Source organism: Acinonyx jubatus, chromosome B1 (genome assembly GCF_027475565.1).
Source record: "Acinonyx jubatus isolate Ajub_Pintada_27869175 chromosome B1, VMU_Ajub_asm_v1.0, whole genome shotgun sequence".
Taxonomy (NCBI): Eukaryota; Metazoa; Chordata; class Mammalia; order Carnivora; family Felidae; genus Acinonyx; species Acinonyx jubatus.
The window spans coordinates 141,823,654-141,838,391 of NC_069382.1; the positions used below are offsets into that span (position 1 = coordinate 141,823,654).

At 45.1% G+C, this 14,738-nt stretch overlaps 1 protein-coding gene across 3 annotated transcripts in view; it reads right to left on the bottom strand.

Moving 5' to 3' along the window:
* PARM1 (prostate androgen-regulated mucin-like protein 1) overlaps nucleotides 1-11,744 on the bottom strand; it is a 110,674-nt gene extending 98,930 nt beyond the window's left edge. For all 3 annotated transcript variants that reach the window (XM_053217251.1, XM_027058355.2, XM_053217250.1), the window contains exon 1: nucleotides 11,611-11,744. In XM_053217251.1, the coding sequence (XP_053073226.1) occupies nucleotides 11,611-11,653 (43 nt within the window). In that variant the 5' untranslated portion in view covers nucleotides 11,654-11,744. The remainder of the gene's footprint in view (nucleotides 1-11,610) is intronic.
* Between the last annotated feature and the right edge of the window lie 2,994 nt (nucleotides 11,745-14,738).

Sequence of the window (14,738 nt, forward strand, 5' to 3'; positions counted from 1 at the left end):
CCTGGATGGTTCAGGGGGGTAAGCATCCAAGTCTTGATACTGGCTCTGGTCATCATCTCACGGTTGTGGGATTGAGCCCCGTGTTGGGCTCTGCACTAACAGCACGGAGCCTGCTTGGGATTCTCTCTCAAAAGAAATAAATAAAAACTTTAAAAAATGTTACTTGAATAGCTTTATTGAGATGGACTACACAAATATAAAATGATGCAGCTACTTTTGAAAACAGTCTGACAGTTCTTCAAAAATTAAGCCTAGAATTACCATAGGCCCTGCTTTCCATCTCAGTCGGGGGCACGGTCTTTCCCAGAGCGGGGAGGTGGGGGAATGGTCACCTGTCGTCCAGAGTCATGCCCACACCCCCCAGAGACAGTTCCCTGCTGGTCCTCCAGCATCGGGGCAGACTCGCTGTCCTTTGCCCCTCCCCAGTTTACAGTCAATGCTGCTACACTTCAAGGTGCCTGGGCACCTTCCCGCCTCAAGAATGGGCAATGGACCTCACTGGTCAAGCAAGGCAGGTGTTTTTAATGCAAAGTGTCACCTTTCTATTCTTTGGTTTGTTTATAGGTTGCGCTTCAAGTACAATCTTAAATTTTACCATTGCCCCTGAGGCTTCCAGACAAGTATGTGGTTATATCCTAAGCTCCTGTTCTTTTTGGCAGCTGCTATAGAATGAAATGTTTCTATGTGAGCCGGAGAGTTCCATGAACATTTGTTGGATAATGAAGCTGAGGGATATGCCAGCCTGGGTGATTTTAACACCAGCCCTGTCAGGGGGTGTCAGCCCCGCAGGTCGGTAACACGTGCTCTCGGGATGCAGGTTTGATTTAGTCAGGGCTTTAATCACTTCCATCCATTGCTTGGACTAAAACACAATTCATATTTCAGAATGACCAGTGAAGGCAGAATGGAGAGTCTTTAAGGCCAAGAAAACCCCATTCTGTTCAAGTTTATTAGTAAATAACTTATGCTTTCAACACTCAGCATCTGAATTTACTTAGCTTTCTCAAACACCACTGGGAAACCGCCAGTCATGCTTCCTTCAGACTCAAATTACTTTTCACCGTCGGGTTGTTTTTAGTTATTCAGAAAATTCTCAAAAATGTTCAAATAGTGGAGGTATCTTTATCTTTCTAGCTGAGCTCAAAGGTGACATTTTCTTTCTTTCTTTTTTTTAATGTTTATTTATTTTGAGAGAGCAAGCATGTGCACGTGCAGGGGAGAGGCAGAGAGGGGGGAGAGAGAGAGAGAGCAGAGCCGGATGGATGCAGGGCTCCATCCCAGGAACCATGAGATCATGACCTGAGCCGAAATCAGGAGCTGGATGTTCAACTGACTAAGCCACCCAGGTGCCCTAAAGGTGACATTTTCTTTTTTTCTTTAAAGTTTATTTGGTTTTTTTTTTGAGTTAAAGGGAGAGAGAGCATGAATGGGAGGGGCGGAGAGAGAGGGTGAATCTTAAGCAGGCTTTGTACCATTAGCGTAGAGCCTGACATGGGGCTCAAACTCACGAACCAGGAGATCATGACCTGAGCTGAAATCAAGAGTCATATGCTCAACCCACTGAGCCACCCAGGTGTCCCAAGGTGACATTCTCTCTCTCTCTCTTTTAGTTGGGGAAGGAAGGAGAGAGAGAGAGAGAGAGACAGGGAGAGAGAGTGGGGAGGGACAGAGAGAGAGACTGGGGAGGGACAGAGAGAGAGGGAGAGAGAGAATCCCAAGCAGACTCTGTGCTGTCGGCATGGAGCCCAACCTGGGGCTTGATCTCAGGAACAATGAGATCATGACCTGAGTCGAAACCAGGTCAGATGCTTAACCGACTGGGCCACCCAGGTGCCCCCAAGGTGACATTTTCTTAATTGGCCAGAGAACTTAAGACATTTCAGCTATTTTAAAGTGACATCCATGGGGGGTGGGGGTGGGGGAGGCTTACATTTTTAAAAGAAGTGTTTTGTATGTGCATAGCTAAAAAAAAAAAAAAAGCTGATTTTAAAGCTTAGCTTTTGTAACCCTCAATGAAAACCAAAGGCTGACTCATATTTTTAAAAAAACTAACTGGAAACACTAGACGTAAGCACCTGATAGTAAGTGAGTTTGCCAATGTCTCATTTTTGGGTGATCTAAGGTAAAATTTGAATTAAGTCTTCATTTTGGCCACCCTCAAAAATGTATTTTAATCATTCAGTTCAACAAATATATTTTGGGCACACCCTAAGTGCCACATAGTATTTAGCACTGGGGATCCTACAGAAAACAACAGACAAAGTCCCAGGGGGGCAAGGATGGGTAAGGGATGGAGGGAGATAGACATTAAAGAAAAAGCAGAGGGAAAGGCAGTTAAGGGGCGCTGGTAATATGGTATTGTGAGGTGCAACAGGCTGTAATTTTTAAAGTGCTGGTCAGGAGAAATCTCAGTGAGAAGGTGCCATTTGAGCAAAGATTTTCGTGAGGTGAGGGAATTAGCCATCTGGAGAAAGGATGCGCTAGACAGAGGAAGCAGCCATCGAATGCTTTAAGAAAGCCAGTGTGGCTAGCGTGGGATGAGCAAAGAAGATGCAGAGGCCCAGGTCCAAGGATGAATGTGGTGGTGGCTCGTGGTGGTCTTAATGGCCATGGTAAGGACTTGGGATTTCACTCTGGGTGCAATGGGAAGCCACTGTAAAGCTGTGAATAGAATGATGACGTCATCTGATGCATTTCTATTGGATCAACTGTTGCTATGTAGAGAAAAGACTTTAGGAAGGCAAGGGCAAAAGTTGGTTGACCTATGAGCCAGCCACCACAATATTCCAAGAGAAAGAGATGATAGTTCACCCAGAGTGAGAGCAGTAGAGGTGGCAAAGGGTGTTTGAATTCTGTATCTATTTTAAAGGTAGGGCAAAAAGATCCTGAAGGATTGGATGAGGGGCGTTGAGAGAAAAAGACTCAAAAGATTTTCAACCTGACTCAAAGAGGACTCGTGATTTTCAACCTGAGCAGCTAGAAAGTTGAGTTGCCATTAATTGGGATGGGGAAGGCTGCATTTGGAGCCTTTTGGTGGAGGGAAGTCCAGGAGTTCAGATTTGGACATGTTGGGCTTGAGATGACTATTAGATGTTCAACTATTGATTTCCTTCTGACCAAGTCAAAATTCATCATCCTCAAAGAATGCAAATTCTTTAAGGGTAGAGTTTTGTCTGTATTGTTCATTGACGTATCTTGGACAGAGTCTTGGACAATGTTTAGTATATGTAGGTTATTAATTAAAAATTAATTTAACAAATATCTGTGAAGCACTCATTGTATGTCTCATTCTGTTCTACATTCTTGGAACACAGTGGGGACAAAACGGCTAAAATTCTTGCCTCCTGCAACTTACAATCTAGGGGTGGGGGGCAGGCAAGCCAATGAAGTAAAATAAATTAAACCTACTATATGTTGGCATACCTGCCTCATAAACATTTGTTGAATATTAACTAACATGGCACTCAATCCAGCAAAGGAGGAAACTCAGTGTATATTATCATAACTCAACGAGGGGGAAAATTGAGATCTTGGGAGTTGGCACTCTATGCCAGCCTGACTTATGCCAAAGCCCATTCCACTGCACGTGTTGCTTCTCACAAATCCCTTCCTCACCTGATCAATTTCAGGGCTGTGCTTCTCTTCCTATAAGGATTTAAAGGGGATTCTGTCCAAAATAAGGCTCTTTGAGGTGCAGGCGTAAGATGGCTGCCGGGAAGTGCACACCCTCGGGCCACTCAGCCCTCCTTATTGGATCTGAACCAAGCAGCAAATTCCTCTTGACATCTTGAAGCGTTTTCTCCCTCTACTTACCCTTTTACAATGCTGGGGTACCTTACTTACCTGCCATTAAATGCCACCATATTGTTTTATCTGAAAGGCTCAATTTGCAACCTTTCACAAACCCAAAAAGGTATACCAATCGAAGTTTTACATTCATATAAATTTGAGGAGGAATCTCTTCTCCCCCCCCCCCTCAAAAAATGAAACCTGAGGCATTTTCCATTCCCAGCAGTGGCATAAGGGTGGGGGTGGGGTGTGGTCTTCAGAAGCCCCACATTATTTTAATTATTACGTCCTATCACCACCACCCCCACCAACACATTCAGCCATCTGATATTCTCTGTCTCATGCAAAGGACCACCCCCAGCCTCTCCCATGTAGCCTATGTAGAAATTCTGGAACAGCCATGATCCCTTCCTACTGTCCATTTCTGACCCAGTTTTCACATGTAATCTGAGGTCACACTTACTTTCCCACCAACATTTCCTAGAATGTAAATGATGAATGATCATTTATCCTTCAAAACTGATAATTCCCTCTCTTGCTCAGGCCTGTCTGAACAGCTCTTCAAAAAGGAGAATTCCAGAGCTCTTGCCTCCTGAATGCTGTCCCCATTACCCCTGTAATTTTTAAGACAAACATCCAGGGTTCTGTTCCTCATCAGCTGGGTGATGGCCATATTCATCTTGATGTTGCCTCTCAGGCAGCATCCATCGATAGCAAGGATTCCTGACTGGCAGAGTGTGCCCACCGGTAACTTGCCTCTTTTCCCCAGCCAACAAAGAGGTGTTAGGGCCACCAGATCCTTTAGGACCTTCTGATGAACAGATGGGCATCTAGATTCCCTTGTGTTCTCATTCTCAGATGTGTTGAAATCCTTTCATAATCTGATATAACTTGACATGTTCCATGAACTCAGTAGAATGATAGTGTCTTAAACATTTCCCTAAACACGTATTGACAAGGCATTGTAGTGAATAAAGAGAGCATTCACTATTTGCATAGTGAATAAAGAGGGCCTCCTTTTATCCTTACAATGATTGTCATTGTTCTTCCTAAAGAATCCGAGTTATAGTACAAAGCAAGAATCATATAGCATGGAGTGTTTAACAGTCAAATAAATGTTCCACACCAGTATAATGGTATCTGTCTGTTGCCCATATGCGGGATCACAAAAGCTTTTCTAACAGAAACTGAAAAGATTTTCTAAGAAGCGGACAGCACCGGTAATAATCTGATGTCACAGATACAATAGTAAGTGAGCAAACTCTGTCAGTAATGAGGTTATGCTTCTGGACAACACAAAACTGGCAAAAATACTGTAATTTAAAAGGTAACATATATTTTCATCACCCCATTCAACCATGGCCAAAAAGCAAAACAAAACAAAAAAATCAAACAAAATCTTCTCCCCTCCAATTCTTTTCATGTTCAACACCTGCACTAGAGTTCCTCTGTCCTTATTTTCCCCCTCATAAAAAAGTAAATTAGGTGTCAGAATTTGGAAGATGTTATCATCAAAGTATTCTACCGTTCATCTTATTTTGTACCCTATAGACATGTTTTCTAAATACCACACTGGTAACTTCCCACAATGGTTTTCCACGAACAGTTACCTATTCACAGATTTTGCCTTAGGTATAAAAGGTGCAAATTCCCACCACAGTCCAATTGCTTCAGGTTGTTGTGTTGTTGTTGTTGTTTTTTTTTTTCCAATTTGCCTTGAAATTCTAATATGCTGCTTGAGGCTCCATACCTACAGATTTCAAGTATTCCAATAGACCTATATGGCAGGAATTATGTAAACCTTATATAATTAATATTTGTGAGATGTACGAAGATCCTGGCACAGAAGAAAGCATTGAAATCCAAAGCTATTCTCTAACTTTCTTTTTTAATCAGTTGCCAGCTGGATTCTAGAAGGCTTCTAGTTCCAGCTCTCAGGCAAGAACATTGCTACCATTTAAAATACGTATACTGTTGTGTGGTTTTTTTTTTAAAGGAACGGTACAGGAGGCTAAGGTAATAGAGCCTCAGGAAGGCTACAGAAATCCCAATTGTTCAAAACCACATAACAGTGCTATCCTAGAGACAGCTGCTCTTAAATTTGTCTTCCCAAGAACAGACTGAAAAGGTACAGGACAACTAATGCTAGGTGAGGTGGGGTTCAAAATAGAGCTAATCCTGTATCAAACCCCTTGTTTAGGTGAACCGCAGATGAAAGGCCAAAGGTAGGGGTTCTAGATAAAATACGGGATGCCCAGTTAAATCTGAATTCGATAAACCACGAAGAATTGTTTAGTTTAAGTGTCCCAACTATTATGAGGGACATACTTAGAATACACTGTTTATTTGAAATTCAAATTAGACTGGGCAACCTGCGTTTTTATTTGCTAAATCTGGCAGCGCTAGCCAAAAGAAAACTAAAACAGCTTATTTTCAGTTGACATTATACCACCCTGTACCAATGAAAAACATAGATGGAAAGAATTATGTAATTGTCTGTTTTGTTGTAATGATTTCTACATCACTGAGACCTTGGCAAAGGTCTCAAGGTTTACAAACGACATTAAAACAGGTAAAAGACAGGTGAAAGAAACGGGCTACTTTGGCATAAGGATTATGACGAGCCCTTAATGATCTACACATCAGGAAATCTGATGTTCCATGAATTCTGTCATTTAAATAATTGAAGCTGTGACTAAAAATTTAAGTAATGCCACACATAAGTCCGTTTTATTTTATAGTCACCCCACTTGCACATTCACCGGACGACAACCTATTAGCCCTGCATTTCCAAGTAAAAAGCAATCATTGCCTAAGGCACGCACTCACTACCTGCCTACCTCTTTTCAGAATTGCCACTGTCTTCTAAATGAAACATTATTTTTTCCCAAACAACTGTTTCATTCAGTATCTTATTAGCAAAGCAAATATTTGATTCCAAAACTAACATGTCCAACTTAAGTGACAGATACTTGCGAAAGAAAGCAAACTGTTGTAAAGGCTATGGGTGTTAAGACAGACAATCCCTTTTGAAAGTATTTTTAAAATGTCCATTGTTTCCAAATTCTGTGGCCACCTCCTCACCTACCCACCCCCGCAGAGAAAACTCTTGCTTAAGAATGTCTGATCAAACATCAGACATTGGCCAATATTTTCCTTATGAAAACACACAATTAAACCTGGCCCAAATGCTCAAGGTAAATTAGAGATCAGACCATTACTGATGATTTTGGGCTTGAGAGACAGAGAGAGAGAGAATGAAAGAGAGCCATTCTGGATCATTCAGATAACCATGAGCTGCCTATTCCTAAGTTCTTGGATCTGAATCATCCAAAATTTATGGCTCTAGGAATCTGACTTTAAGGTTTAGCTGAGTTGGGCTTCTGAAACACACACAGTTTGCAAAAGGCTTTGTGGAAGAAATACAGTCCTTCATGAGACTTGACTTCTATTCGTTACAGAGCATTTTTTGGACTGTTGTGCTAAAGCTGAGAGGACACATTATTAACCTTTTCAAATTAGGCATTTAGTAGGCTCAGTTGAATATTTTCTTAATTTGCACATTAAGGTTTGCCAGAACAGCTGGCACTGTGCTAGGATATTAGTTGAGATCTTTGATTTACATAGTCTAAGCACAAGCACAGAAACTCTATTTCCGAGAGGGGGACGTGATGGGTAGCAATCGCTAGTAAACTTTATTTACAAGAGTAATAAAAACAACAGTGGCTAACACTTATTCAGTGCTTACCACGTCCCGGGCACTGTAGGTATATTCAGTCACTTAACAGTTTCAACAACCTTATGAGGTTTTACTTTCCCAAGTTTGTAGAGAAGAAAACGCAGAATGGTTCAGTTTCTTGTCCTACATTACACACTTAGTACGTAGTAAAACTTAGCTTTGTACCTAGGCAATCTAGAATCTTCCTGATTACCACTTTGCAACACTGCCTAGGTAAAGGTATCAGATAACAATGAAGAGCTTCCTCCTTCTCAGGATTCATGGGAAGGAGGTGTCACTTCTTTGTGCTACTGACTTCAGGGGAACAGGAGATAACCAGGCTAGAGGACCCTGAGCAACCCGTCACCCCCACTCCCAGACAACCACGGATAACCTCACTGTTCTTAAATGTGTGTGCATTTTTGGTTTATTTTTAATAGGTTTATGAGATGATTTATGGTGAGGCTTTCCTATGCTTATGATAAGCTCTTGACCTATATATCAGGATCGGCAGTGAGAACACAGCCATAAATGTGTAGGGTGGGGTTGCCCTTCCATGATAAAGACATTCTAGATGTTAGTCACCTGGAGAAGAGCTACCTGATAAGCCCAGGGCACAAACAGGATCTCTAGCTGGTGGCCGACTGCAGTCTAGCTCTCCTGGTCTTGATCACCAAAGGGCAACCAGTCGTTGCCTAGGGCAACCTAAGTACTAGGGTAAGATATGATAGTTTCTTGGCGGAGAGAGCAGGGATAGACAAGGCAGACTCTCCAAGACAGGAAAGTAGGATCACGGGGTTTGTGTTTCTTTTACCTGTGTTTGCTTCCCTTTTGTCCCCCTTGAGTGTTGGAAAAGGGCTTTGTAAAGTTCTAGTAGATCTCAGATGTCTCAGTGAGGAAGTTTTTTTTTTGCAGGGGTGGGGGAGAGCGCAAGCAGAGGAAGGGCAGAGAGAGGGGGACAGAGGATCTGAAGCGGGCTCTGCACTGACAGGCTGACAGCAGAACGCCCAGTTTGGGGCTGGAACTCACGAACCACAAAATCATGACCTGAGCAGACGCTCAACCAACTGAGCCACCCAGGTACCCTTGAGTGAAGAAGTTTTTAAACAATTCAGCCATAGAACACCAAGAGGTGGCAATGAGGGTGGTGGGCAAGGAGAAGAGAATCCAGAAGGGAGAGGGAAAGGAATGAAGATGGAAACTTCCTGCACCCTCCCATCCTCCCTCCTTCCCTCCTCAGTTCTGCAGCCAAAACGTGATGGTGCCAGCTTGTATTTCAATTGGGAGGCAGGACTCCCGTGTGCCTTGTACAGAGAGATGTTTGAGAACGGTCTGTAAAATACCCTTAACAGTTTATGCCACAGTCAACTTTGAAAGAACTGAAGATGGTCCAAGCTTTCTCTCTTCCTTCTTTTTAAAATACAAGTGAATAAGTGTCAAGATTACTTTTGTTGACAATGCCCACATATTTGCAAGTGTCCAAGTGTCCTAAGTGCTATGAATATACCGAGTGGATTTACTAAGCTACAAAATGGCCCCTGCCGAGCCCCATTCCTGGCTCAAGAAGGTATCACCTGAAGAATTTTACTGGAGGGGTGAAAAAGAAGGAAGAGGAGAAGATAGAAGAAGAGGAGGAGAAGTTGGAGGAGGAGGAGGAAGAGGAGAGGAGGAGGAAGACTAGAGGAGAACACAAAAGTAGCAACTACTGGGTGAAACTAACCAGAGCTTCACCAGAGGAGCTGGGAGAGGCGTCACTGAAACATACATGCCACACTCATTTCAGGAACCCTCACCCCTCTCTCCTTTACTGACACCTCTATTGTTTTTCCTAGAAAAATGCTATTTTGGTTTCTGAAAACACCCTACTTTGGGATGCAAAGAATCACATGAGGTATTTATGCCAATTTTTATATTATTTTCCTGACAACTAACTGCAAGTAGCCTCCCCTAAAGAGATTCCTTCAGATGGAAGGTTGAAAGACATGCAGAAACCTTAACTATGTTTCCAGGGTCAGGAGAGCCCCCAAACTGGGAGGCTGTGGTTTTCTCCCTTCAGAACCACCCCCCACCGTGTGTACATGGATGGGGATGAGGCTACTCTGTGTGTCCACCAGCCCTCTCTCTCCACTGATGGACAAGGGCAATAGTCTCCTCTCCAGAATAGCTGGGCTAAACTCTAAAACTGACCAAGAAAAAAAAATGTTGAGTTCCTTAGAAAAAAAAAAAAAAAAGCTACAATACACTGCCTAGTAGGGTTAATCTGGGTAGTGCCAACTGCCAGAGCTATCAATAAAAATTAAAAAGACAATGGAGCCCCTGGGTGGCTCAGTCATTGAGCCTGACTTCAGCTCAGGTCATGATCTCAGGGTTCTTGGTTCCAGCCCCTCTTCCGGATGGGTGTTGACAGCTCAGAGCCTGGAGCCTGCTTCGGATTCTCTGTCTCCCTCTCTCTCTGCCCCTCCCCTGGTCACATTCTGTCTCTCTCTCTCTCTCAAAAATAAATAAACATTAAAAAAACTGAAAAAAAAAAAAAAAAAAAAAAAAAGACAAGCCACAAGCGAAAATTAGGAAACAAACCTATCTATAGACTCTACTGGCTCACTCAAGTTTTTCTGAGCTTTGAGCTTCATGAAAAGATTCCTAGCGAGGAGAAAAGTGAAGGCACCTTTCATGTCATTTCGTAAACACCTCTTGCCTGGAGTGGGGCTGGAATTGCCTCACATGGCAACCCCGTGGTTTGGGATGGTGGCTGTTACACTTGCTAGGATCCTGGCGCTCCCCGCTGAGGCTGTGTAGCCAAAGCGCCCAGAGTGTTCCGGAACCTCCGCAGACGCGATTGCTAACCGTGCGGATACCAAAACGAAAGGTTTTCTCAGGCTTTCAGCAAGTCGAGAAAAACAAAAACAAAAACAAAAACAAAAATGAAACAAAACACGCTATGCTCTCAAGTCTGGAAACTTTTCCTGAAAATTGCACTCTCTTTTGTGAGCTGTCAGGAAACTCCTGGCTTCTTTTCCAAGGATTGTAACGACCGCTGCCCACAATTACAGGAGCCCAAGCGATTCAGGAGGAAAAGAATTCACGGACTATAGGCAGCAGTCAAATCGGCTTGTGCCATATGGTTTTGGAACATTCTTATCGAAACATGCCGGTGTCCGCGTACTCCGCTGCTTGTTCCACTGCCACCTTATCCAGAGTCAGCTGTCCCTTGTCCGGCTGCATTTTCTGGAAAAGCTGGGTACCCAGCACCAGACTGAAAGCGTTGTTTGAATGTACCCCGGCCCCCACTAAGCCGAGCTCAGGCCTGATCCTCTCTCCACAGCCCCTGCCAGAGGCCGCGGTCGGTGGTCCCGAGACCCGCGAGACGCGCGCGGCGAAGACGTCCCGAATTGGTGTCGGGGGCGGGGGGTAGTTTTAGCCAACTTAACGGGTTGTGCCACGGTTTCTCCCCTTTTGGGGAGGCTCCGGTCACGGGGTAGAATTGCAACCCCAGGTTTGATCGCGAGTCAGGCAGCTGCCGGTGGGGCTGTTAGTGCCGCATCATCCCCAAGTGCACCTCCTCAGAGACGCGGGAGACCGGAGAGCAGAGACCGCCAAATCTCAGGGACCGCAACCAGACCCGCCGCGCGCGCAGCCACCGCTTAGAGCCATCCAGATGCCATCGCCCCGCTCCCCCGCCGCTTCTCCCGCTTTCTCTTCCCTCCCAGGGTCCAACCGCCTCAAGAAGTCGGCTGCCCGACTCTGGCATGGTGTGCTCGGAGACCCGAAAAGCCTCAAGTCGCCATCAGTGTCGCCCACCAGGGTTCGAACGCGTCGCGCAGCCACCTGTTCCACAAAGCCCCGAGTTTGTGCGGGCGCGGACTGCGACAGGAAGGACCCCGTCACCCCCTCGGTCTCGCACAGCCCAGGCTCTCCACAGGCTCACACCACCCCAAATTCAAGTGCGCACATACCTTCACGCAACTCCGGAGGCTCGCGCCACTCTGGCGGCCCGCGCGCGGTGACTTACTTCCCTGTGTCCCCGCTCCAGCCCCAGCCCCAGCCCCGGCCGCCGGAGCCCCTCCCGCGCCCGGCCGCTCGGGGAGGACGGCGCCCCCAAATACCTGCCGTGAAGATGCAGAGAGCGAAGAGAGTCGTGCAGACCATGGTACCCGGGTGTTCGGTGCCGAGCTCCGGGAATGACCGAGCGCTCCGGGCGCGTACGGCTCCTCCTCTGCCCGGCTGGGTGCCGCGGGAGCCGGGAGGCGAGGGCGGCTCTGCGCGCTCAGCCCCGGCGGCTCGGGCTTGTTCCTGCGGCTGACGGAGAAGCCAGGCAAACGTGGTGCGGCTCCGTCAGCTGCGTGTGCTCCCGCGCCGGGCGCGTTTCTGCTCCATCCCAGCCGCCCGAGCCGGGGCCGCCTCTGCCGCCGCGCCTGCCCCCGCCAAACCCCTCCCACCCGGGCCCGCGGCGCTGACAAGGCCACCCCCTGGCCTCCCCTCTCCCGGCGCGCTCGGGTCCCGGGAGCCCCGGCCCAGGGCGGCCTCTGCTGGACAGACTCGAGTTTTGAAAAGGTTTAAGAGTCTAGCACGGTGCTGGGAACTAAACGGATGCTGAGTGTGAGCAGATCTCTGCCCTGGGGAGTTCATCTCAACTTTTCTCATGAATGCTTACAACAGGTGACCATATGCCACCTTAGGCGTCAACCCGAGGAGCCAAGACCCCACTATTGCGTAAGAGAATACACATTACTTTCCTGCGTGCAGGTTACACCCTCATGCGCATTCAACCCCACTGCACTTCCTGCTGCCTGAGCCAGGATGTCTTTTATCCTATTCAGCTTCTTACCAGAGGAAATAACACTAAGGTCAGGTAACAGTGATCATGGGATCACTGAGCCAGGCAACCTCCTAGGTGTGGTATCATGACTCCTTCCAACAATCTTGTGACATAAGATTGCTGCTATTCCATTTTCCAGATGAGAAAACTAAGGCCTAGAGAAGAGAAGTAATGCACTCAAGGTCACATAGCTGGTAAGGGCTGGGACCCCATAATTGAACAGTTTGTGCACCGGGGTTATAAAAACAAAGGCTGACATTTCCTGAGTGATTGCCGTGTGCTGGGCAACTGTGCTGCACAGATACTAACTGTGTGAATTCTCACAACAGTCCCTTGAGGTGGGCGCTATTATATCTTCGTTTTCAGGGGAGGAAGTGGAAGTACAGGGAGGTTTAAGTACTTGTCCAAGATCACACAACTAGCTAACGGTATGGGTAGGATGTACCCGCACCCCCATCCTCTGTACTAAACTTGGTTTTCAAACCCCAAGGTTTCTGTATGTTCTGTATGATCAAAGCTGACCTTGCACTTAATCTTCCCCACCACCTTAGACTTGCTTGTTTCTCACACCTCTATCAGACCAGATGCCAGATCATCTCTAATATCTCTGTTGTTATGAGCCTGCTGGTCCCCTAGTCACCAGAGCTGGAAAGCGGCTGGAATTAATGAGCCTTCCTAAAGAATTAATTTGCTCAGGACCATTAGTAGCACTGGGGAGCAGCTTTCTTTTCCTGTGGCTTCTTTTTCCTGTACTCAGGTTTCATTTTCTCACTTGTTTGGGTCTTATCACGGTATCTGTGATGACGTGCATTCCTCTGCCTGACCCCACCGTTACCACTCGTGCAGCTGGTCACGCCTTCCACAACCAGATGCAACTGGGCTCAGAGGTTTGATGGTTTGTTTTGTTTTACTGGGATCTTTTTTCTTGGTTAATTGATTGATCCTTGTTGGAATGAGAAGTAAAAGATACCACAACCAGGTGCCTATCCTCTTTCCTCCTCCCTAGCCAGAGAACCTGTAAATTCAATTTGTTAAACATGTTTTCTGAGTGCTTTTGACCTTGAGGTTTTTCCAGTTTCTGGTGCTCTCTACATGATTATGAAAAATTTCCGCATCGGCGCTGTGGTTGTCTTGGGGGCAAGGATCATACACAGGTGAATTTTATATGTAAAATAAAACGTGTATATTTGTATATACATATTTCTTCTTTATCTTATTTATATATAAAATTTATATAAGGCAATGATGCCTTTCAAGGAGGGCCATTTCAGTAACTAGCTCTGTGATAGAAATAAATGTTTTTCAAAATCCCTGTACAGAGAAAAATGTTCGATTGGATTTCAGCAAAACTTTAACAGAAACCCTCTGGGGCACAAAGCATGTGTGACTCCAGCTTTGATATCTAAGATGATGGTTTGGTACCCAAAGGATGGTGATTCCCACGTCGGAATCAGTTAAAATTTCCAAAGCTTTTCATTGTATATGGAATAGAGTTGAAAATGGTTTCGTTCACTAAAATCAGTCATTTTTATTAATGGTTAAAACTTGTAATTTATTAATTTGGTGAAAACATATTTGATCACTTACTAGATGCCAGACCTCATGCAAGGCTGTGGGAATGTAATAGGTTGTAAGAGTCAGGGTAGGCCAGGTTATGCTGCTGTAATAACCCACCCTAAAGTCTCAGAGGCTTAAGCAATAATGATTTATTTCATGCTCATCAACGTCTGCTATAAATCCAGGTCGTTTCCCAGAGTAGCTATCCTCTACATCAGGGAACTCAGTGCTATACCCCCATGTCAAATCCTGCTTCCACAGTCAACGAGATAGAGAAAGGGAGAAGCGGAGACTTAAGTGAAGCCTTTCCATCTTCTACCTGGAAGTCGCATGCACTTCTGCTCATATTTCCTTGGTTAAAGCAAGTCATTGGCCATGCTCAACTTCAGGAAAGCAAGAAAGCACAATCTTCTTCTTTGCCCAGATGAAGAGGAGAGCTAGAGAGCAGGGGAAAGTTGTGATGTGTGCCACAGTGCTTCATTGTCTCTGCCATCAGGAGCTTATGTTCTGGTAGTGGAAAGTCAAACATCGAATGAACAATCATACAAATACATGCAATAACTTATTGTATTAAAAATGGCGGGGAGACAGAGAAATGGGTGAACTGTTTTTAATTTTTTTCTTTAAATAAATAGAATTTTTAAAGGGTTTTGAAATATATGCAGTAGCTTATTATATTAAATTCTATAAATAATAATACCGACTAACATTTATGGAACTTCTGCTATGTATTAGGAATTGTTCCAGGCGTTTTATGTACTACGTTTAAACTTTGTACTGCATAAGGTTATATGAACTTTACAAATAAAGAGACTGAGAGATACTAAAAGAGACTGTAAGTGTGAAGGAAACCAAAAG